General features: G+C 35.8%; 1 protein-coding gene across 5 annotated transcripts; it reads left to right on the top strand.

The window, feature by feature from the left end:
- Positions 1-549: 549 nt before the first annotated feature.
- LOC114261806 (Pseudouridine synthase family protein) lies at positions 550-23,988 on the top strand. Of its 5 annotated transcripts, none has more exons than XM_082874401.1 (16): positions 550-886; positions 3,986-4,098; positions 4,237-4,296; positions 5,150-5,282; positions 5,368-5,443; positions 7,019-7,064; positions 9,192-9,302; positions 9,842-9,929; positions 17,483-17,579; positions 18,695-18,755; positions 18,863-18,993; positions 19,995-20,112; positions 20,632-20,755; positions 22,486-22,593; positions 22,682-22,756; positions 23,616-23,988. In XM_082874401.1, the coding sequence occupies exons 2-16, from the start codon at positions 3,991-3,993 to the stop codon at positions 23,714-23,716; spliced, it is 1,437 nt and encodes a 478-aa protein (XP_082730527.1). In that variant the 5' UTR covers positions 550-886; positions 3,986-3,990; the 3' UTR covers positions 23,717-23,988. The 5 variants fall into 5 exon arrangements, with proteins under 5 accessions (XP_082730527.1, XP_082730529.1, XP_082730528.1 ...); XM_082874403.1 differs by having other exon boundaries at positions 755-886; positions 5,150-5,243; XM_082874402.1 differs by having other exon boundaries at positions 755-886; positions 17,486-17,579.
- Positions 23,989-24,654: the final 666 nt, after the last annotated feature.

Below are 24,654 nucleotides of genomic sequence, written 5' to 3'. Positions count from 1 at the left end.
AGGTGTATCTAGAAAATAAAAAAAATTACTTAAAATATTAAAAAATTCAATAAAAAAAACATGAAAATCAAAAAAATTTAATTTCTTGGGTGAGTTAAACTAAAGAAGATGATTGTTATTTCCTTTGAAATGACATGAACAAAATATCTATAAAATTTAAAGGGCAAATATATCATTTTAATTTAACATGAGGTAAGTGTAAATTTTCAAATGTAAATGGAGGATTTATATTAAATAGAAAGCTCAGGAGGTGTCAAAGTAATTCACCCGTTTTAGAAAATAACCTTGTGAGTTTTCAATCCTTTTGTTTTTTTTTTTTCAATTAAAGTTTTTATTAGTTTAATCATTTTAAAATTTTGAAATTCACTTTATCTACATATATTTAAAAAATATGAAATTTGTGCAAAATGTTTTCAAACTTTTTTATATATTTCAAATGTATATAAATTAAATGAATATAAAAGATGAAAAATTTTACAGGTATAAAATACTCGACGAGTCTTACAGAATGATTTAAATGGGCAGCATAATGTTTCAATTGAGAAATCTAACCAACCAGAGATAAGTTGAATCATTTTTTTAAAAAAGAAAAATATTTGAGACATTGAAAAAGTATTCATAATTTTTATCCATAACGACGTGATAGAATTTGTGTTAATTTTTAATTTATTACGTGCTTAATGATGATAGAGTCAACTCTTATACCACATAATTATAGATTAATTTATAAATATAAAACATAATTATAGATTAATTTATAAATATAAATGTGTACTTGATAATTATTCATGCTGTAGGGTTTAATTTGGTCTAAAATATTCGAGAGAAACACAAAGCAAGTGCACGCACCCTTTTTTGGAGTCCGGAGGAATCGTTACACAGTGCGGTGTTGTTGGCTAAAATGTTGGCTTATTTTCCTACGAAGGAAAATATCATAAATGCGAGCGTGCCAGCAAGAATTGAAAAATCCTTACAGATTAAATTCAAGCCAATTATCAAGCGATTGTGTTGACGGTTCTTTTGCCTCAACGAAGAGGACTTCAAGATTGCCAAGTGTAAAGAAAAGAAAAATTAAAAGAAGAATGGGGAACGGAGAAAGATGATTGAGTGAACAATCAAAGTAATAATTACTTACCTCTACTCCTATGCTTCGAAAAGAAAGTGCATAAAATGCTTCGAAATGGAAATGCTGAAAATAAATGCTTCGAAATATAAATCTATGTTAAACTACTCCTAAGATAAGGAAAATAACAAGAAATATTGAAATCAAGTGTCTTTGATTATGAATTCTGGATCCTTACAATGTAGCCATTAATGGCTATTTATAGAAGAAAAAATACAGCAATAACTACTTAGTAACTACCCATTTCTTCCATCTTCATTCTTGTCTTGCCATGTGTCATTCCACTCATCCACTTTGTCCTCCCACTCATCCACTTTGTCCTTCATATTCTCCATTATCTCTATAACTTCTTTTAACTTCCAAATGAATAAGAGGATGCCACGTGTCCTGCAATTATATAAATAATAAATAATAATAAAAATTGCAGATTTATGGTGTTAACATTACCCCCCGCGGCCCTTAAAAATGATGTTTATTTGAATTTTTGAAGGGCCGAACCAAGCACATGACTAACCTAAGCAGCAAAGTGCTTCGAATGATGTAACAACACCAATAAAGTGCTTCGAATGAGTATGAAATTATGACAAGATGACTCGAATTATTACTAGTAACAAGCTTCGAAAGTGATATAAAGGACCAAAATCATTCTTCGAAGGTCGATGGAACCGACCAAAGACGAATTACATCCTCAAAAATACTCGACAAAGCTTCGAAGGTTCACAACCACCATTATTATTTCTTCGAAGCTGTTGTTGATGCAAGATAGAGAGCTTCGAAGCTTACAAAATTATGGCAAAACAGCTTTCGAAGCAACTTATGGCAAAACGGCTTTCGAAGCTGTTTTTTGGCCAACCATTGTGGTTTATTCAAAACTTATATGTTCTGGTTCACACATAATTAATGGAAATATTAATTTTGTGTTTCGAACCAATTATTAATTCTTCGAAGACACCAAAACTGTTGTTCTTCGAGCCAACTTATGATGCCAAAAACAGGCATTATTCGACAACTAATTAATTGTCATTTTACATATATTTGAAGAGATGTACACATTTCGAAAGTTTTCAAAGTTTTATACAGTTTCGAAGGTGAAGTAATCAACCTTCGAAACAACTCTTGATGTTTCGAATGTATCTTCAAAGCTTTATACAGCTTCGAATGTGAAGTAATCAACCTTCGAAACAACTCTTGATGCCTCGAATGTATCTTCGATGCTTTGATTGTGTACATACAAACAACTGGCCATCAATTTGAAAAGATAAGCCATTCTCAACCATTTATTTAAATGCAAAGGCTTTTTCTAGCCAAGTTCATGCATTTTAAATGGTCATCCCTTGTTCTTAGTGCTTCGAACTCATAAGAACAATTTGTTAATTTTATTAACCACATCATCATAATTATATTTTGATGTGAACCACAAATCCAAAAAGGATTTTGAACACCAAAAGTCATGGTATAGTGTGACCATGAAAATTTATACTTTTTGACATTTTGAAAAATGTCAAAAATTTTGAATTCATGAACAGTGGCTTGTTCATTATTCTTGACCATGTTTGGTTTAAAAACATGACTTTCGCCAAATTGATTTTCATAATTTTTTGACAAAGTGGGTTGTTTTTCCATGTTAGCCATTAATGGCTTATGAAAATCTCCCATAAGAATGTTATTTTCATGACTTGACTCTCTAAAAATTGGTTTTTGGACCCCCCGAGTCATGTATGAAATATCATTCTTAGCCAAATTTGACTTAAAAATATGCTCTTTCGTTATGTTAATTTCATAATTTGGCTCTTTAAAAACGGATTCTTGAACCCCCCGAGCCATTGATGAAATCAACTCCTTACTTTTGCTATTTTTAACCATGGAAAAATTCTGAAAAAATTCACCAATTCCGGCCATTAAGGCCTCAGTTAAAGACTTGGTAGTGAGAGTTGATAACTCATCATTCCATTGGCGAATTTCCATATCAAGTTGATGAATTTCTCCAATTAAATGGTGTCTTTTTTCTTCCACCAAATAATATTGTAAAGGATGAAAATTTATTTCATCAAGAAAATGGATCTCTTCTTGAAGATCCAAAATTTCTTGTTTACGCCAATAAATTTCATCTAGGCTATTTGAAATGGACAAATCCAATTCATTTTTCATTTATTACACTTGACGTCCCACTGGGCGTGCCAAAAAATGTTGGCTAAAATGTTGGCTTATTTTCCTACGAAGGAAAATATCATAAATGCGAGCGTGCCAGCAAGAATTGAAAAATCCTTACAGATTAAATTCAAGCCAATTATCAAGCGATTGTGTTGACGGTTCTTTTGCCTCAACGAAGAGGACTTCAAGATTGCCAAGTGTAAAGAAAAGAAAAATTAAAAGAAGAATGGGGAACGGAGAAAGATGATTGAGTGAACAATCAAAGTAATAATTACTTACCTCTACTCCTATGCTTCGAAAAGAAAGTGCATAAAATGCTTCGAAATGGAAATGCTGAAAATAAATGCTTCGAAATATAAATCTATGTTAAACTACTCCTAAGATAAGGAAAATAACAAGAAATATTGAAATCAAGTGTCTTTGATTATGAATTCTGGATCCTTACAATGTAGCCATTAATGGCTATTTATAGAAGAAAAAATACAGCAATAACTACTTAGTAACTACCCATTTCTTCCATCTTCATTCTTGTCTTGCCATGTGTCATTCCACTCATCCACTTTGTCCTCCCACTCATCCACTTTGTCCTTCATATTCTCCATTATCTCTATAACTTCTTTTAACTTCCAAATGAATAAGAGGATGCCACGTGTCCTGCAATTATATAAATAATAAATAATAATAAAAATTGCAGATTTATGGTGTTAACAGGTGTCATGGAGGATCAGCCGAGCAGAGAGATCGCGGAGTCTGCAAAGCCCGAGTCGGACCACATCATCGTCGCACTTCAATCTCAGCTCAAGTCTCTCTCCAACAGAGTCAAGGTGTCCTTTTCTCTTCTCTTCCCTTTCTCATCCCTTTTCGCTCTTTGTCTTCAATTTCTTCCCCATTATTAATCTTCAATCCCCAACCCTGACTAGTGTTTTCACTTCAATTTCAATCTCTATGAAACTCACAATTAGGAATTGGAGTCCAAGAATGCCGAGCTATCTTCTCTCGTATCAATTTGCCAATGTCACAAGGTTAGTATCGTTTATATTCAAACACGCAGTATGTGTACACCAGACATAGATATGTACATGATAGTGCTTGTGTTTAAAAACAAGCATAGTTCAAGCTGAAAGAGAAATAAGTAGTTTATCCAACTGTTTATTATTTATGTTAAGGATATTCAGAGATTTGTTAGGACTGTAAACAAGTTCACTCGAAAACTTGACTTAAAAACTTAAATAAGTTCAATATGGGTTACTTGTTTTGAGCCCATCTTAAATGAGATTTAAGCGAGTCAATCAAAACTGATGTCGAATAGTTTGATTTTAAAATTTTTTTTTTTTGTGCATATAATCGTAGGTTGTTTAAGGTTTTTTTGAAAAATTACGGAGCTTAAAAACGTGTTCGAGTTGGTTTGTTCATATATTGAGCTGATCTTAAATGAGCTATGAACGAGCCGAACACGAGTAGTTTGGGTTTTATAATGCATCTAATTGAGTACAACCGAGCCAAGTAATAGGTTGTTCAAGTTGGTTTGAAAAATTAACGAGCTTTGAAATGTGTTTGAGCTTGGTTTGTTCACATAATGAGTTGATCTTAAACGAGCTGAACACGAATCGAGCTCAAATAATTTGGTTTATTTTACAGCCCTAGCCCTGACTAGTCCAGGCAGATGTCGTCTCCCGTCCACATATGGCTAATTACCAGGCACAAGTCCTGGATGACACCAAGGGATCAAACACTTCACGGAATTTGAATTTCTGACCTATGCTTCGTGAAGTGTTTATAACGGCTCAATTTTAGCCAGGCTAACTATGATCATCCTTCTTGTTTGACTTATTGATGTTTCTTCCATTTGATAATTTAATGACATGAGCTTTGCAGATTACTGTTCCACATATGGAGGAAAATCTTGATGCTCGTAATATGGGTAGTGTTGATTCAGTCAATGGAAGGGGGAGATTAAATTTAGAAGGCGGTAAGAACAGAAGGAAGAAAGTGAAGGAGAGATTGGCAGGTTGCTTTCCATTCGTGTATTCAGTGTTGAATTATAGTTGTAGTATAGTAAGCACTCATTTGAAGTTGTCTATTTCTTGATGCAGATTATAACACTATGAGGACTGGGCATCGGTCCTCCAAGAGATATGTTGCTCTGAAAGTAATGTATTTTGGTCAGAGGTATGTGTTGTGTTACACGGACTCTTCTATTTCTCTCATAGTACCCGTGTCCACTAGATATAACATGGGTAAGGGAGTGGGATATGTGCCCAACACTATCCTTTAATTTGTGACAATACATGATGAAGAACAAGCTCACATTTGTTAGCAAAGCAATATTTTTAGCCTCTCACATGAATTAGATATAGAAATTTCATATTTTTCCTGAATCGTATTTAATTTATAGTATATTTATATATAATTTAAAACATCTCATCTGAGAATATTATATAATATGCAATGTATATGTGCATATGACATGTCCTCGTACCCATATCCAATTTTGGATACGTATCCCAATATCCCAAGATTTAAATTTATGAAGGTCTGATGCTTGGATACACACTTGCACCCGATACTCGTACCCGAGTACATGTAAGATACCAATCTAAACCATTTAGCATTGTTTTGTTTGTTGTTAAGATTTATGTACGCTTCTCAATTTCCTTGCCCTTTCTCTCTTTGTTGGTGTGTGCAGTTAAGTATATTACCAAGAAGTTTAGAAATAACATATAGGTCAAACTTCACAACATGAAAGAATATAGGAAAAAATAAATAAAATGAAAGACTTAAAGATATGTTTTTTTAATTGATTTAATAACTATTCAATGGGTTATGGCTGAGGCAATGAAGCAAGGCATGATGATCTGTGAACAAGCAGAGTATATGGTTTTGGATATTGTTAATTGGTGAATTTGACTTCCCAAGTGGTTGGTATTGTTTTTAGGGCTTTGTTCAGTTGTCTTGTGAATCTTCATTCTTTTGTGGACTAATCTAAGTTGGAAAAATATAAACATTTGTAAATGGCCATGCCTGAAGCTGCACCTGTTGGGGTTTGTGTAGGTGGGAGATACTCAAATTTTGTCCATTCTTTTCTGTTCTTGATAGAAGCAAAACTGCTGCCACCTTTCAGTAGCTCTTGTTAGAACTTTGGAACCTTTTTTTACTTGCAAAATTTCGAAGTTGGATGGTCCAACATGTTTAATCAAAGCCAAATTGGATTATAATCTTTTACTTTCTAACTCCCCTCCTAGTGGCATATATTATCTTTTTATGGTTGACAATAGAGGAGTCTCTTTTCCTAGTGGCATGTGATTAAGGGACAAAAAAAGAGGGAAAACATCCTACGCCAGTTATTATATTTATGCTCAGTCCTCGATTTTGGCTGTTCTAATCTGGCCTTTTTGCCTGGTGCAGAGTATATTGTCTTAAAACTACGATCAACTCTGCAAGTTTTATGGGTTGAAGCTTATGTTTTGGGTTCAACCAATAGTTTGAATTAGCAATTGTTTTCTTCACTTGTTTGATGAATCAAGTAGTGTGGTTGAAGAGTAGTATTCGGAATTTTCTTATTTGAAGTTGCTGGTACAAGCCACAGTATTTATATTGCGTTAGCTTTTGCTTCCACATTTGTTGTACTGTTTATTTTGTGGTTCCTACTTGAATCTTCATGTTTACTTGTGATATTTATGAATTTTTTTTGTTTAGTAGAGTTCATGTTGTTCATATTGTGAGTCAATATCTGCTGCATTTCAGGTTCTTTGGTTTTGCTTCAGAGGCTCAAATGGATCCAACAGTCGAGGTAGGTTTCATCTTTTCAGCTTTTGAATGTCTATGTTAGAAGAAATATGTCAACTTATATATATGATCAACCAAATATTGGGCTGAGGTTCAACTCTTAATGTGTTACTGATATTTGTATATATTCCTCCCAACTCAAAAGAAAAAGTGGTAATTAATTAGTTCAACATAGTCGAGCGTAATTTTTTATTATATACTAGAGGTTGGTGCACAGTACGAGAATGTTTGTTATGTCTCATTATACTTTTCTTGCATGCTTTCAGTTAACACTTTTTAGTTTTCTTTACCCAATGGAATGGAACTGCTCTTGCATTGCTAACTGCTAGGTGACAACATTTTAGAAAAGGTCATAAGAGACCATATGGAAAGGGGCTTTTCCTTAAGGTGCATTCTCAATTTTTTCCCCCTACAGGCGGGCAATTTTCTATGTTTGTCATAGCCTGAATGTTTTTAACTGATGACAATTATTATATGGTGAACAATATGATGAGCTATCATCAGGCATTGTTCCCTTTTCAATAACCTAATTATTTGTTCGTCTCTATTTGCTGTGTTTTGTCTGAAGTACAAAGACTGCAACACCCAACTCAGTGGTGACTTTTTTAAAAGATATATTTTATTCAAATGAAACTACTTCAATTGCTTTGTTAATTGAAGGGTTTTACTTGAGGTTTTAAGTTGGCTGTTACCTAATGCATCTCTCTTTATGTTGCTCGGTTTCAGACTGGCAAAAGGTTCTGTAGTGCTTGATGGAACATGGGTGGCATGAAGTTCAAGAGTAATCAATAGACATATTGATTTAGGATGGACCCTTAAACATGGGAATTAAGCTGCTTACAATCGAATGAAGGCTTGACTTCAATTTTTTCGGGTTTAGAGTTAGTTTTTAGTTGGGGTTTTATGCTGATGTTGGTATAAAATTTGAGGGATTGAAATGGTAGGTTAGTTGGTTGAATGAAGGGCTGATTGAGGCTATTAATTATGCTCAACACTGCTGGAAACTAAAAGAACGAAGAAGAGGAAAAAAGAGAAATAGACCTTAGAAATCTCACTAAGGCCCCTAGAAAATGTTATCAAAGATTCAAAGTCTGTCAGTCTCAGCATTTACAAGAGTGAAAATCTGCACAAGGTCTTATTGATCAACTTGTTTAATGATCTTTATAGAACGTTTGTTTTAATAAAAGCATAACTAACAACAAATACGAACTTCCCAATTTAGAAACTCATAACATACAAAGGATTTTCTAGAACTCATCACAACTTGACAATTTCAATTCAACTTCCATTAAGTCTTTATATATATATTGCTCAGGAAAAAGGTAGGTGGTGATATATCCACTACTTGTCCTACTTTTTCTTAGCATTGTCCTACTTTTTCTTACCCTTGTCCTCTTGAGGTATAGCCAAAAGGAAACATCAGTCTACGGGTTGTTCATAACTGCCTGATTCACTCCTTGTTTTCCCTCTTGAGCTTCCAAAAACTGTGAATTCCATGAGCTTTGCTGATGGACTCAAGTATTATCCACCCTAAACTATCACAGACGATCTCTGAGAGTGAGCAATAAATGCATTGACCGTCATGTTTACCCATGAAGAATGTAGGTTAGGATTAATTGACCTTAGAGATTCTTCCTCTCAAGTATTCTCAAAAGTAGCATGCAGTTTATTTCTACGGAAGTTCACACAATTCATCAAGAGAGTGCCAAGTTTCCTTGGTGCCATTATAAAATATCAGCAAATATCTTCTATTTTTAATGTCTTGCGGCATCTAGGCATCTTGGAGTGTATGGAAAGATGGAATGCTTCTCACTCACTACATAAAGATTGGAAGGGAAATGGCATCGACTGGTTTATCTGGATTAAGTTTTGTGTTCATCTTGCAAAGACTAACAATTTCTATGGAAAGTTTGATTTTGAGATGAACATTCAGTTTCTACATATTTTAAGTGGAAATAACATATGACATCCCAGAATCATCTGGAGCAGAACTGAAAATTAGACTCTAGGTGTTGTACTTGTACTGATGTCAGATTTGCTTGCATTGAACTTAGAGGTTTGGTTTGCTTATATTGAATCAATCAGTGGAATATTTGTGTTATTCTTTGTATAATATTTGGATGTTCTGCAGTCTGAAATTTTCAAGGCTCTTGAGAAGACAAGGCTCATTGATGGTGACAAGAAGGACTTACAGTACTCAAGATGTGGCAGAACAGACAAGGGAGTTTCTTCTGTTGGGCAAGTAAGATGATAGCAGAACTACCTTTTCTCTTTAGTTTTGATTGCTAGCATGCATAATTGCAAATTTTTTCATAAGCTGGTAGTTTGAACTTGATTTTTCCTTTTTCTATTTAGCAAAGCCAATCTATGTGTTAGGTTTGATTTGAGGGTTGTGCCTTTGAGAAATGATATGATTGCCTGGTTTAACTGCAGATATGGCTCTACATTAGAATTGATCAGAAAAAGACAGAATGGTGGTATACACCAAGTAGTTGGAATTATTGCTTTATATTTAATTAACTTGAGACTAGTATTAGGATCATTCACCTTTACTACCTTCATTTTTGTAATATGTATCAGTATTTACCTTTACTACATTCATATTAGTAGAAATCAATACTATATGTCTTAAACCAATAAAAAATGGCAAGACCGACGACTTCTTTCTTCTGGTAGCATCCAGTATTTTCTTTATCTCTATTATTTTAATTTGCATGTAGAAGTCGCTTGTTAAATGCCTTTTTCTTCAGTCATTAAAAAGCATGGAAATGATTGGTGCAGGTGATTTCACTGTTTTTACGATCTAACCATAAGGAAACAGAACAGAGCAACGGATATTCTGGGGCATTTCTGGCAAAGGAATTATATGGTTAGCAAACAATCTTCCTGTCTTGAATTTTGATTTTTCATATTTGGCTCGAGTTCATCACATCTCTTCATTTTGATGAAACTTGACAAGTCTATACAGAATGGCCTCATTTTCTTTTCCAATCCTAGTGGAATTTAGGTTTTAATGGCAATTTATGGCCTTAATAGGATGGGGCTGCAGTGCATAATTTATACTTCTTCAAACAATTGGATAAGGTCCTGGTGATGATTTCAATATGTTTCGCAATTTGTCTAAGAATATGACATCAGCAATTAATGTCTTAAAAAATAATTGAACTAGTGTTTTACTTAGGGCTGTTCACAGGTCAAACTGGGTTGGATTTGACCTTGACTCCCCATACGAAACTGATAGAATCGGGTTCAATATCTTTACAACCATTGTTGACTGATCTATACATTGAAACCGCCGATAGAACTGATTTAGTTTCACGGTCGGTGTCAGTCGGAGCCGATGAGTGTCCTTGGGCAAAAAAAAAAAAAAATCTCACACATCCAAGAAAAATAGTGAGAGATGTATACATATACATTAAATATATCTTACAAATTGCAGCCGAAAAAAGAGGATTATGGAGGATAGAGATCAGAGAGGAGAAGAGGTTGAGAGAGAAGAAGATGTAATGGGAAAAAAAATACATTTAACCCAAAAATACAAAAAAAAAAACCAACTATAAATTGAAGGCAAAGATTTGCGGGAGAGGAAGAGTTGTAAGAAAACTGGACGACAGCTATAGAGAAGTCCAACATGAGCAGGAAAATATGGAACTATTACGCTCATTTGAAGTTTGAGATAGGGAGAGGAAGAGTTGTAAGAAAACCAGATGACAACTATAGAGAAGTCCAATGTGAGCGGGAAAATATGGAACTATTATTCTCATTTGAAGTTTGAGATAGGGAGAGGAAGCATTGTGATGAGAGAATATGGTGGGTGGGTGGGTGATGAGATAGAGAAAGTGGTCTCTCTTTTTTTTGAACAAAGAGAAAGTGGGGTATCTAATAAGACTGAATTGATGGGCGCGGTTTTGCTGCAGTTGTTGATGGTGCGGTCGTGTGCGGTTGCCTTGTTGTCACCATTGAATGCTAAAGATGTGTTCAAATTGTTATTCACTTAATTGAGCGTGACTTAACAGAGACTTTCATTATTATAGACATGATCTCCCACATTGACTATTTACTATTGGCCATTGGATTTATAAGGATGATTTTCTCTCTCTCCTTTCATTTTACTTTTTTTTATAAAGAAATTACAAAAAAATATTTCAATTTTGATTCTTTTGACAAAATAAAATTTTACTTTTTAATTTTATAAATTTAAATTATAATCTTTTTGATTTATTTTCCGTCTAAATCATCACTCTATTTCTTTTAAGTAAAATCAAAGGAAAAATGATAGTGTATATAAAATATTTCAAATATTTTTTTTCGTTGACTTTTAATAACTAAAATGTATATTTTTTTCATTAGTTTTACTTAAAAGGAATATATAGATAATTGTACGTATCAAATTCCGCATTAGATGAATTGGATCGGAGCTTTGAGATTGAATTGGACTGTCTAGGAGCTGGGGACTTGCAAAACAAGGCACCGTCAGAGCTGCCTGACCAAGGTGGTTGGAAAACCTTTCTGGTGTGGGAATGAGTGATTGGAGAAGATGAAGAAATCTCTCTAGGTGTAGAGAGAGGAAGAGAGTGTTCAATGTGTGATTAGAGGAGATGAGCTAGTTCAAGATTAGTTGAGAATGAATGAAATACTTTCAATGTGAAGAGAGTGTTACTTATATAGAAGACTTTGCTTGTTTCTCAAGATGGGTTCATGGAATTTGGGTGCATCAAGGCTCTCTTTAGCATTGCCCAAGTTAGAGGACCACGGGGTGGTTAACCATAGAGTCACGTGCTCATTGTAGCTTTGCATATAACAGATCACATAACTTCTGTTAACTGTTTCTGTGATTCTAGGATGGGGGACCAGCTGAGGTGGCACACTGCACACTCCTCAGCTCGGCTCCGATCATACCTCTGTTCGGCCTTTTATGAGGTTGCTTGTAGAGATGGGCTCAATGGTTTGGCCCACGTGGCTATTTGTCCCATATCGGATGGACATTTGGGTTTAGGGTTAGTGATTTGGACCGGCCCAAAGCTTGAATCCGCTTCATTTGTATTTTGCCCCTTCAATAATTTAGATTGAAAATAATTTAAAATTTTAGAGTTTAAATTGATAAATTCCAAGTTTATTTTGTTAAAGCATCTCCAACGGTTGAACAATTTTTTCACCAAATTTGAGTAAAAAAAAGTCAATTTTCTCATTCTGATACCAACAACTCCAATCGTTCACTGTAGCGTGCATCAAACAGAGAGGGTCACCCGGGGGTCGACCGGTAAGAGCAAATTTTTAGTTTTTGCCTTCATATCTGTTGCTTGAAAAAATACTAAGGTGGTCGATCGGGTGGTCAACCAGGTGGTCGACCCCGTAGTGTAAAATTTTCACAATAACGGCTATGCACAGTGAATTGGTGAAAGGAGCAAGCCGTCCTCGGTTTGGTGAAACGTTTGATATTTTTTCAATTTGATACTGTTTTGGTGCAACCGTTGGAGCACAAAAAGCAGCTTTTTTTCATCAAATATGAATTTGATGTTGGATTTGGTGAACGGTTGGAGATGGCCTTACAAAGGTTAAATTCGCAAGTTTTTTTATATAATTTTTTCAAATTTTTTTCTATTACTTTATAAATAAAAGAGAGAATTACAACGCAGTGTATTCTTTTTTTAAAAAAAAATCAAATTAATAATAAAATTTATAAACATTAATAATTAAATTTATAATTTTTTTACTAATCTACAAATATTTTGCAAAACTCCCACTAATGTTTAGTTTTCCAACGTAAAACGATTCAACAAATCAACATCCTAAGTTTCATGTAGGACAAATCTATTTGCTGGTTGCAAAAGAAATCAGAAAAATAAATAAATAAATAGAGAGAATCAAGGAACACAAATCCTTAAATCTACGAAGAGAGAAAGGGAGATAGAGGCCGAGAAGCAGTAGAACATGGAAGGAAGCCTTAGATCTAAAGGGAAAGAGGAAGATTGAATAGGGTTCAATCACACAACTCAACAACTAATAATTCGAGAGACTAATCAGATGGATATAGGTTTCATCATCATCTTCTTGTTGGGTCATTTGATTCAATACAGCTGAGATAAAAGACTATTGGAGATCCATGAAATTCAATCACTACCCTCTCTCTTTCTTGATCTTTCTTTAGTGATCAATATAAAATTTAAATCTGAAGACTGAAGTTATTGATGAGTCAGTGAAGCTAAGAAGTAGAACTGAAGATCTCAAATGAAAGGATCCAAGATGTCAGATGTGAGTTCAAAGTTGAAATGAAGCAAAGAAGTAGAGAGGGGAAGACGAGAAGAAAGAGAGAGAGAGAGTTATTGAATTTCCTATAATAAATAATTAATGTGGGGATGGGTGAGTGTATAATGGTGATGTCTCTGTTATATGACGCTTCGTTAAGTGAATAGCAATTAGAATGCATGGCTAGTATTCAATGGTGACAACAAGGCGACTGCACACGACTGTAGCATCAACAACTGCAGCAAAACCACTCCCTGAATTGATAAGTGTTAAAACCTATCACCTACTTCACCCACTTAAACCTACTCCACTAAACCTAACCCACTACACCACTACCACCTCACCTACTCCACTAAACCTAACCCACTACACCACTACCACCTCCACTTCACCTACTCCTTACCTACTACACGCTCACCCTCTTCTATATATAGGAATCATGAACCATTGTAATAAACAACATTAGATCAATCAATAAATAATACATACAATTTATTCTCTCTCTATCAATTTATTTTTTACATGGTATCAGAGCAGAGCAGGTTTAGCACCTAGTATTTTTCGCTTCACCGGCGGGCGGCAACCTCCCCTTAGCCGTCCGCCGGACCTCAACCTAGTCCGCTATGATTTTTTTTTTACACATACCTCGCCAAAACAAAGCCACCATTGCCATCTCTGCAGAAGCTCTCAACACTGCTTTCAACTGAAGTAGACTTCGATCTCAGATCCTCAAGTCAGTCCAGTTTCGGAATCAGCGAGTACACATTTGCCGATGTGGGAAACTTGGAGCATTGCGCCAAATACCTGAACCAGACGCTCGTTACCTTCGGATTTCCGGCGTCGCTTGATCTGTTTGCAAGTGATCCGGTTTCGATTGCGCGCACTTGCAATTGTGTATATGCACTGTTACAGCAGAGGCAACGTGATATTGAATTTCGGGAGTCTGCTAATGAGCAGAGACAACGACTCCTGTCTGACATATCAAGATTAGAGGCCCGGGTGGCGAGGCTTGAAGCCCAGTTATCTGCGAATTGAATCTGCTCTTCTTGTCAACAGATTTGAGGTGTCTTGAGTTTAGTCCATTGCTTGAATTCTGCGAATTGAATCTGAAGCTACAGCAGCATATTATTACTCGAACAATTACTCGAACGGAAGCTAAAGCTACAGCAGCATATTATTACACCATGGCAACTGCTCTATCGAGATTCTCGCACTTCGTCACTCTTCTGCTGCTGTTACTCCTCGTCGCGTCGCTCTTCGAACCAACACACGGTGGAATCGTCGGCGATGGTGCTTCGATTCGGAGCTTGCGAAGCAATCAGAGGAACAATCGGATCGTGGACTGTAGCGAGATGGCCTTGAAATCGCACTGCTCTCAGTACTCCAACAAGTGCCGCTGGTGCCGCAGCGAAGCTCTCGATGACATGTGCTTTTCCAAATCCGAGGCCTGGCGATTGCCCTCTCAGGTCTTCGTTTGCGATTAAATCCATTCTCTCTCTCTCTCTCTCTCTCTCTCTCTCTCTCTCTCGGTTTAGAGAGGGAGAACATTCAGGGAAAATGAACCCACCAAAGCAACTCTCTCTCAACCTTATCTCTCTCTGGTGAAAAAAAAAAAAAAAAAAAAAACAGCACACATAGAGAGATACAGAGACATGTGCTCTCTCTCTTGGTCTCTTCAAAAAAAAATAAATAAATAAATAAATCAATAAATAAATAAATAAATAAATAAAAAAGCTGCACTTTCCTTCACTCTCCTATCACACACTGATACACAGAGGCGTGGCCATTCTTGCATCCACCGCTCAAATTTTATTTTTTATTATAAAACTATTCGTCTTGTTCCCCACTCCATCCTTTATTATTTTTATTCATTCTTATATATTCATCATCACCATGCTTATCATTTCATCACCATCTCCATATTTTGTTTTATTATTCGATTCCCTTACTTTTCACAAAAAAAAAAAAAAAAAAAAAAAAAAAAAAAAAAAATTATCATTCCACAAACTTGTTGTTTCTTCGTGCCGGGGATCAACCCCGATCAGAATTTTACAGCGAAAAAAAAAAAAAAAAAAAAACCCGCAAATCCAACACCCACAACAACAACGGCTTTGTTTTTCTTTTCTGCAGACGGCCACACACCGACATCCCTTCTCTACTCTGCCGCTGGTCTCTTCTTCTTGCCTCCGTCCTGGGCGGTCCTTGCCGGTGCTGCCTCCGTGTTTCCTACGCCGCCGAGCACGTTCACTCCCCCATACTCCTCCACTGCAGCATATGGCTGACCTCCAAATCGGAACATAACGGTGGCCTTCCGCTTCAGCTCCTTATTTTCCGCCTTTAGCACACTTATCTCTGCTCGCGCATCCTTATACATGCGCTGGAGCAGAGCCAGTTGGGCGTTTAACTGCTGCACATCATTTGTCCTACTCTGCAGCCGGTGCGACAGGTTTGTGACCGCCGTCATGGTCTCCACACATGACTTCAAAGTATACTGATTGGCCTCAATATCAGTTTGCACCGCCATTTTTTGCTCCACCGACCGCATCGGAAAGTTCAACGGAGCAAAACCAGAGGCGCTTGGTTGAGGTTCACTGGCCACCGCACCAGTTATCTCTCTTGTTGACTCGTTGAGGTCAGGAAAAAGAGTGAGCAGACCACGGGACGAAGAGGCCATATTCTGGGTAGCTGAACGGGAAGACGAGGCCATGTTATGGGTTGCTGAGTGTTTCAGAGAAAGGTTGGTTACAGAATGGCAACAGAGTGTTCCAGAATCTCTTTCTCAGAAACGGAAGAGTTTTTTTCAAAGGTTTTTCGGCGGTTTCAGACTGGTTTGCACAGCCTCCGCCTCAACCTTGGTTAAATAGCCGAGGCCGACACGCCACTCTGTCGCTCACGTGCCTCGCCACGTCTCCGGCTCACCTTTTGATGGCTCGACGCTTTCTGTCAGGCACGCCTTTTGATGAAGTGGGCGCGCCTTTTGAGGGCGCGACTTTTGAGGGCTCACTATATATATCCATATATATATATATTTGGGCAGCCTATATACACCATCATACAGTGTATTTTTTAAGGGTCCGACAAGACTCTGTAAACTGTCCCGACATTGATTCCGGTTAGCTCCTTCATGGGTCCGACAAGACTCTGTAAACTGTCCCGACATTGATTTCGGTTAGTTTCTACAAGGGTCCAGTAAGACTCCGTAAACTGTCACAACAACTATCACAACATTGTCTGCTACAATGGTCCGACATGACCCCATAAACTGTCTTCTACATCGGTCTGACACAACCATCCAGTGTCCTCTACAACGTTATGACACCACCATACAGTGTCTTCACCATCGGTCTGACACGACCATACAGTGTCTCCTATCCTCTTTTCTTTTATGTATTCGTCTATTTTCTTGTTTTGTTACTCTCTCCAAACTCAAGTTGGCTAGTTCCTATCCCCCTTGAGTTTGCGGGGGGCTGTTAAAACCTATCACCTACTTCACCCACTTAAACCTACTCCACTAAACCTAACCCACTACACCACTACCACCTCACCTACTCCACTAAACCTAACCCACTACACCACTACCACATCCACTTCACCTACTCCTTACCTACTACATACTCACCCTCTTCTATATATAGGAATCATGAACCATTGTAATAAACAACATTAGATCAATCAATAAATAATACATATAATTTATTCTCTCTCTATCAATTTATTTTTTACAATAAGGTAACTTGTTGATAAAGTAGAGAGAGAGAAAGAGTGGTATTGATAGTGTAATTAATGCTCCAATCAAATAATGCCAGGCATAATGGTTGATAAGCTGCAATCATTACAACTAATAAATAATGGTACGCGTGTTATATATATGTACATTAGAAGGTTCGGTTTCAAATCAAATTTATTTTTTAAAACCGTTACCGACCGCTTAAATGAAAATTTTGATGCTTTGAAACCACAACTGACCGCCGATTTTCGAGGAGCTGTCCATTTTTGGTCGAGTTGGCTCGGACCAGTTGGTTTTTTCAGAGGAACTGATCTTTGAACGGCCCTAATTTTACTCGATTAAAATATATTGAACCATTTTTACAGATAATTTGCATCTCACTGCTTGTAATTTAAATTAATTATTCCATCATCTTTACTTCTTATTTTATTTTGTTCTTTTAATCTCAGAAGGAGAAGTAGACTATGTGAGAATACTGAATAGAGTTCTTCCTAAAGATATTCGAATTATGGGCTGGTGTCCTGCTCCAATTGATTTCAGCGCAAGGTCTGTCTAGCTTTGCAAGTCTTTTCCTTTACTGTAACTTTTATTATCATTGCAATTTTATTTTATTTTTAAATGGTATTTACTGACTTATTTTCTAACGTATGAGATCCTTGTGTGATTTATTTGCTGAACTGAGTTTAGCATATCATGATTTCTATCAGAAAAGAAGAAAGGAATTTTAAGAAAACAAGTCGCTTATTGTCCATCAGTTCCCAGGGCTTACCATTCTAATTAAAGCGCAGCTTGTCGTAGATTAAATACTGCATTTAAGGAACTGTTTTGACCAATGGACAACTTAAAATGCGGGTTTCTTGCTTTTTTAACATACTTAAAATAAGGTTTTTGTCTCATATGGTGCAAGTGCTCACCATATTCTTTCACATGATTAACGTGGTTCATTTCTTTCAATACACTTCTAATGTACAAAAAAATTAACGTCTTTGATGAGTTATATCTGTTGTGTAAGAGAGGACTTTGGCAATTCCTCATTTTGTTTGGTATATGTAGGAAAGGATTTAAGAATGTTTGCTTGGAGTGAGTTGCTGCCAAGCTGTTGAGCATAAATTAATGCTACCAAGACGTATGCAGATACCAAGACATCCCACCTTGACGTTTTAGCCTTTAAAACAAACACCCATTCAGGTTTCTTTGGAGTGAGACTTGAACCCTGGCTTCACTCTTAATAAGGGGTGTGCCCATCCACCAAGCCACCCCATAGCCTCCAAAACAAACACCTAATGGTTTCTGGACACAAATCTAAAATGTCAAAGTCTGCCAACATGTGGTACTCTTGTGAGTTCTTCTATTGAAGAAATCCAAATGGTCTCTGGACTTCCATATCCTGTTTAAGAATTTACTTTGTCCCGACCATTTATTACTAAAAGGAAAAATCACTAATTCTGTGTTCCATTCTGATTAATGCCTACAAGCTTTGATTAAAGGAGATTATTGGTTCCGTAGTTCATTCTCTGTTTAGTTTTCTAGTCATATTGCAAGATGAGCTGCTATTATTGTTATTTATTTTTTTTAAACATCAGAATAAACTAGTTTGCATGGTTGATTTTTGTGTGCCTACATGGTCATGGGTCCCCTTATTTATTTTTTCTGCAATGCAGGTTTAGCTGCTTGAGCAGGGAATACAAGTATTTTTTCTGGAAAGGAAATCTGAATATAGTGGTAGGTATGCCTATGAGTTTTTATGCTTCTAACATATATGGAGTAACCCATATGGTGCCTGCTAAAATGCTAAAACTTTATTTGCTACATGTTTGATGTTTCATCAGGCAATGGAGGATGCAGGTAAGAAATTTGTTGGGGAACACGATTTCAGAAACTTCTGTAAGATGGATGCAGCTAATGTACGTAACTATAGGAGGCGGATCATGCAGTTTGAAATAATTCCTTGCAATGAAAGGTGAGATTAGCACCCAGCAATAACTATTGCATTTATTTGTGACTTCCACTTGTGTGTTACTTGCAAGATGACATTGATTTTCAGGCATCTCATTCTAACATTTTGATAGCTTACTCTTCTTTGTTCATTTGCTAAGACTTGTGGTGAACTTTGTAAGGAATCATCATAATAAATGAAGCAAATATTTGAATGTTTGATTTTTTTTTTTTTTCTTGATTTCATTTATTCTTTTTGAGATATGAAGGCCGATGTTTGCACTGCTGAGTTGAAATGATAAAAAATTTAGGTGAAGGCACTATAATGTCTGTGGGACGGTCAAGAAGATCATGAGTCAAGGCTTCTGAAGAAAACATGGTGCCCTATGAATTTTTTGTACACAAGTAGAAGGCATGACTTTAAGTGCACAATATTCAAAATTTTCATTGATGTTATGTTTTTTGGATTTTATTATTGGGATGTTGGAGAATTACAGACTGGATAAAGGCTGAAGGAGATAGAATGTTGAAAATTGAAAACCAGTGCGATGTTGACTGAAATGATGTGAAGTACAGAGCATTTATCTTTATTTTTTCACCTCTTCATTATAAAGTCCTGTGTTCTGTGTTTTAAAAACTTTAGTTTCCATCAAAAGAAAAAAAATCGGTTGCATATTAGGGTCCTTCTGAATAGTAAAAATTGAGTCATGCAAGTACTTTTCTTATTTACCTTGGATGGAACATTGGTAGTATGCTCAAAACAAATAGGAGAAGATACAATAATGTCACAGTGAATTGAGAAAGGACACATGTCTCTAGGTATTATTTGGATTACTGTATCAATTTCTCATTTTGTTATCAATCAGCTGCCCAGTTCCTATGTAGCAGCTTACTCAAATTTGTCACTACCATTATTTGATAATTTGCTTAATGTGCATTCCATTGGTTTGACTGGTTACGATTTTGTTCTTCTTGATCAAATTGTTTGTAAATTTAGTCAAAAATACTGTTTCTTTTTATATGCAGGTTTGAAGGCGATCAGCTTTGCGCAGTGAAAATCACAGGTACTGCTTTCCTGTGGCACCAGGTTCGGTGTATGGTTGCTGTACTATTTTTGATTGGCCAAGGTCTTGAATCCCCTAATGTGCGTATTGATATCCTCATAATTGATTGGTTTGTAGTCTTCCATTGGAAGAAATTAAATACACAAGTACAAAATATGTTCTCTTATCTTCTAGCCTTTAACAAGTTAGTAGCATGGCTCAGTTGGTCCATTGATTATAGAACACCCATAGAGTAGGCCAAAGAGATACACTATAACAGTGGTTTGACATGTAACCTCTATCTCCACTAGCTCAAAAAAGGTTTGAATTTCACATTTATGACGCTGCATCTACACATGGACTTCATATCATGTTGTGTGATGATGTTCTGTGGTTGAGTAAAACATGCACAGCAGAATTTATGGAGTTGCATCAATGGAAAATATTAGTAAGGGAGATATCAAAATGGTTTCATTGGATGATGGCCATTCTGGGCCTATTTATGAAAATAACAAATGGTTACCTTCTTTAACGGGGACTTGGGAGAAAAGTTCTTGAAATTTAAATTTATTTTCTTGTATGTTTTGTCATGAACTCAGATCAAGTGTTTGAATCTGTAGGTGATTGATACATTGCTGGATATTGACATGATGCCCAGGAAACCTCAATACATAATGGCACCAGAAATTCCATTGGTACTGCTATCCTGTGAATTTGAAGGTCTCAGATTTATATGCTCCTCAGGTACTTGAGCATTGAAATATATGGCCAGACTTCTCCTCTGACTAGCAATGTACCAGAAATCCCCTGGTTGTAACGGAAAATTATTAGGTTCTCTCAGAGTAATCATGTGGCATAATTCTTGGCCAATGAGAAATTGCAACACACTAGGCCTCCGTTTGTTTTGACGTAAAATGTTTTTCTTGAAAATATTTTACACATTTTTTAATGTTTGGTTGAACGAAAAGTAAGTAAAACATTTTTTAAGCAAAATATTTTGTCATAGTCCCCAAGGTGACTTGCCATTAAAATTTTCTCAAGTCAATTTTTAGGAAATTCATTCCGAGCTCGGCCTTTTTAGCACATTGATCTGTCCAAAGGTGAAAGGGTGACTTTTCATTTGGCTTTCAACCGAACGCATAAGATAGAAAGTTTTTGTTTCAAATGTCAACCAAACATCAGAAAACAAAAAAAGCAAATTTTTAATTTTTAATTTTTAATTTTTTTGTGCAAAATCAATTTACGTGAAAAATATTTTCAGGTGTAAGATATTTTATGGCGAAACAAACGGAACCTAAGTGAGTCATCCTTTTGTCTCCTAACTACCTAACAAAAGTAAGTCACCATGTCCCATCTGTTAAAAAAAATTCAATGTGTTTCATTTGGAGCACCATGTAGGCAATGTCACATGGTGCTCATTGAATAATTACCTGGTTATAATGGATCTAGTCAGAGTGGCAGTACTGCTTCCTGTCTTCTTCAATGAAAACAACAGAATGTTGCCAATGCATCTTCTCTCTAGTTTATCAAATCAAACCAATTGTTGTTTTAATTTGATTGTCATTGTGGAAATCTTCTTATAGTATTATGGTTCATTATATACTTGTGAAATGAACCCTAAGATGATCATCTGCTTTGTCCTTTATTATACAACTTGTGGGAGCTAGCTTGTATGTTGTCCATCCTATTCCCCAAACACCAAAGCTTAAGATTTTGGGGTAATGGATTTGACTAACATTATACCAATTCTTTTGTTTTATTTTTGGAGATTGTGGGTTCGAACCTTGTGTGTTTGTCATGTCCACTTTGAGTCTATTCTGTTTGGTCTGTTTGTTGGCCTGTATCTCCGTGTGGGAAAAGGGGTTGCAACTGAGAGAGGGGGCAAGAGGTTGGTTTACATTTCGGGGCCTATTCTTTCTTCTCTTCTTGCCAAACCAAACCTGACTATTTAACACTAGTAATAGTGTAATGTCAAAATTATATGCATATTGGTGATTTTTTTTTTTTTTTTTAAATTATGTAATTGGATTCCCCGTAAATCTCTTTCTTATGGTTGTGTTCGCACCACTGTGTTATTCCTTCTCTCTCTCTCTCTCTCTCTCTCTCTCTCGTATGGAGAGAACGATTTAATCAGTTTAGTCAGATTATGTACCTACTATTGCTTCAATATTTTGGTCGTCTATCATCATCATCATCATCATCATCATCATATGACTAATTCATCAAATATTGTGTACGTGGGCGACTGTGACTTGGTTTTTTTTTGGGTTCATTAACCTGTAATCAATTAACAAATTCATGATAATGAATATAAACACTTTTTTCGCCACAGTTAAAATTTGGACATCTTGTTCCATTTAGTATTTTGCATCCGTTGTGCTTTTTAATGGATTTTGACAACTTGCTTGTTAGTTGGTGGACATTCACATGCACTGAATTTTATTTCTATTTGTTTCGTGAATTTTTTTGTGTAGATGCCAAGAAAGCTCTGCATGCACACTTGGAGATGGAATGCCGAACTTACAAACTTCAAGCTGCCATCTTTCATGAGGCTCTGCTAACCTGTTCACTCATTGAAAATGGTGCACAAAGCAATATCATTTCATTATGCCGAATCTTCTTTTTTTCTTGCCGTGTTCTCTAATGCTCGGAGCACTTCAATTTTTGCAGATGACAGCATATTGAATAATAAAACCAAAAACAAAGTAGCTTCCTATGTTCCTCTCATGTCACGACCAACTGAGCGTGAGTTCTCTGTCGCTTTACACAACCCACAACTCTTATGAGTACCTTCTTTGGCAAGACATAGTTCTTGCTTAAATTTATGCATGCAAAGTTTGATGCGTGTTTTCTATTTAAGGGTGGTGAGAATGGCTTTTATTGCATTTGTTCCCAAATTGAGGTATAAAAACATATGCGGGATAATTTAAGGTTTACCTTTACATGGGTGAAAATGACTAGAAGGCATTTATAACCAAATGAGTTTAGGCTCTAGGGAGAGTTTTTGAGCTCTCAGCCTTTATTTTTATATTCGGCAAAAATATTTTATTGCTAGATAACTTGCCTATAGAGTTTCCCTTAATATTGTTATCACTAAGGTTGTGTTTGAATCTTAGATTTGAGGAGGGATTTGTAGAAAGAAAGAAAAAGGATGGGAAAAGTGAAAAAAAAATAAAAAAATCCATTCACTTTTCCCTCTCTTTCCCTCCACAAATTACTCCTGAAATCTAAGATCCAAACAAAACTAAAAAGTTTTTTTAGTTCAAGAAAGAGACTTTTTCCTGGATTTTTTCCCAACTTTTTTGCACAACTTGAGATACTTTTTTCTAAGATGTGCTTTTAGTTTATTTTTTGGTAGTTAAGATACTTTGTGTTGTGTCTTTTACCACTGATTCTGAAAGAGAGCCAAACTCCCATATATGTTGGGTAATCTACAGTCTCATGTATATCAACGATAGGCAATGCTTATGTTTGTTTCTTCAATTTTTTGTCGTCTTCTTCTGTATTTATGTTGCTGTGTTTTAGTGTTTAAGCACAACTTCAATCAATTATTGACAAGAATAAATAAACGGTTAACTTTCCTTAATGCTTTGATTGTTGACAGCATCTTATGAAGAACGGCGTGTGAAGTTGAACTCAGGAGCACACAAGCAAGAGCCTATTGATTTGTTGAGAACTCAATTTGTTGAAACGGAGGATATCTAGTTGTAATTTCATGTTTGTATGTAGCATTAATTTATTATACCAGTTCCGTATTTTTGTTACTAATATAAATTATTTACGAATAGGAAAAATTTGTTATTTGTAACGAGTAATAATCATACCCCTTCAACTTGATTTTTTTTAACAAAGAAGAGGATATCTATCTGTTGCTGGTTTACCCTTTTTGTAGTTTGTATCAGGAAATAAATTAGCCTTGTCATTTGGTGAGTTAACGATTGGTGATCATTGAAAATTTTGAACTATTCTTCTAGAAATTGCTTTACATAATTTTTCATCTATAATTTTTTCTTGACCTCATCCGATAGCTTTCCTGTTTTTTATTTTATTTTTTGAATTGAATCGAATTAGATTTTTTAGATAAATTGAGGTTTCTGTTTAATTATAGATGCTGAGATATGATGGGGGAGTCCTTTTGTGTTGAACTTCTAATATATGTGGTTTTGCTCTTCCTAATATATATGCATGTCTATGTATATATACTATTGTATGAAAGGGTTCAAGAAAGGAGTTGGAAAATTCGAAGATCTTCAAAGATCTTTGAAGAACAACTTCGAATTTTCTAGAAGATGATGAGAGGCTTAGATTCTTCAATAGTCTCAACGCAAGAATACAAGAGTAAAGGAGATGGTAGAGATAAGAGATTGGATGAAGAAGGTAAAATGGCTAGAGAGAGAATAATGACAAGGCTCTCCCATGGATCTTCCACTTTCGCTCTCAAGGTTGATAATGGAGAAGGGAAATTAGTTCTTTAACAAGAGTTAAAAATCTCCAAAATCCATCCCTTGAAGCTATGGGTGAGTGCTATTTATAGGCACCTCATGATGTAGGATGGAGCCTATGTACAAGGCACATGGGGAATATTCTCTCTAATCACCTTGTCCGAGAAGGTGACCTCTCCGAGGATGAGGAAAACCTCGAAG

This window comes from Camellia sinensis, chromosome 6 (assembly GCF_055761805.1).
Source record: "Camellia sinensis isolate YWXY chromosome 6, ASM5576180v1, whole genome shotgun sequence".
In the NCBI taxonomy this organism is placed as follows: domain Eukaryota; kingdom Viridiplantae; phylum Streptophyta; class Magnoliopsida; order Ericales; family Theaceae; genus Camellia; species Camellia sinensis.
The sequence above is the reverse complement of the archived record's forward strand: the minus strand, read 5'-3'. Positions and strand labels throughout refer to the sequence as shown.

Coding starts and splice junctions, on each gene's coding strand:
- LOC114261806 (XM_082874401.1), top strand. CDS start 3,991: ATGGAGGATCAGCCGAGCAGAGAGATCGCGGAGTCTGCAAAGCCCGAG. Junction 5,444..7,018: donor GTAATGTATTTTGGTCAGAG/GTATGTGTTGTG, acceptor GCTGCATTTCAG/GTTCTTTGGTTTTGCTTCAG. Junction 20,113..20,631: donor AAGGTCTTGAATCCCCTAAT/GTGCGTATTGAT, acceptor TTGAATCTGTAG/GTGATTGATACATTGCTGGA.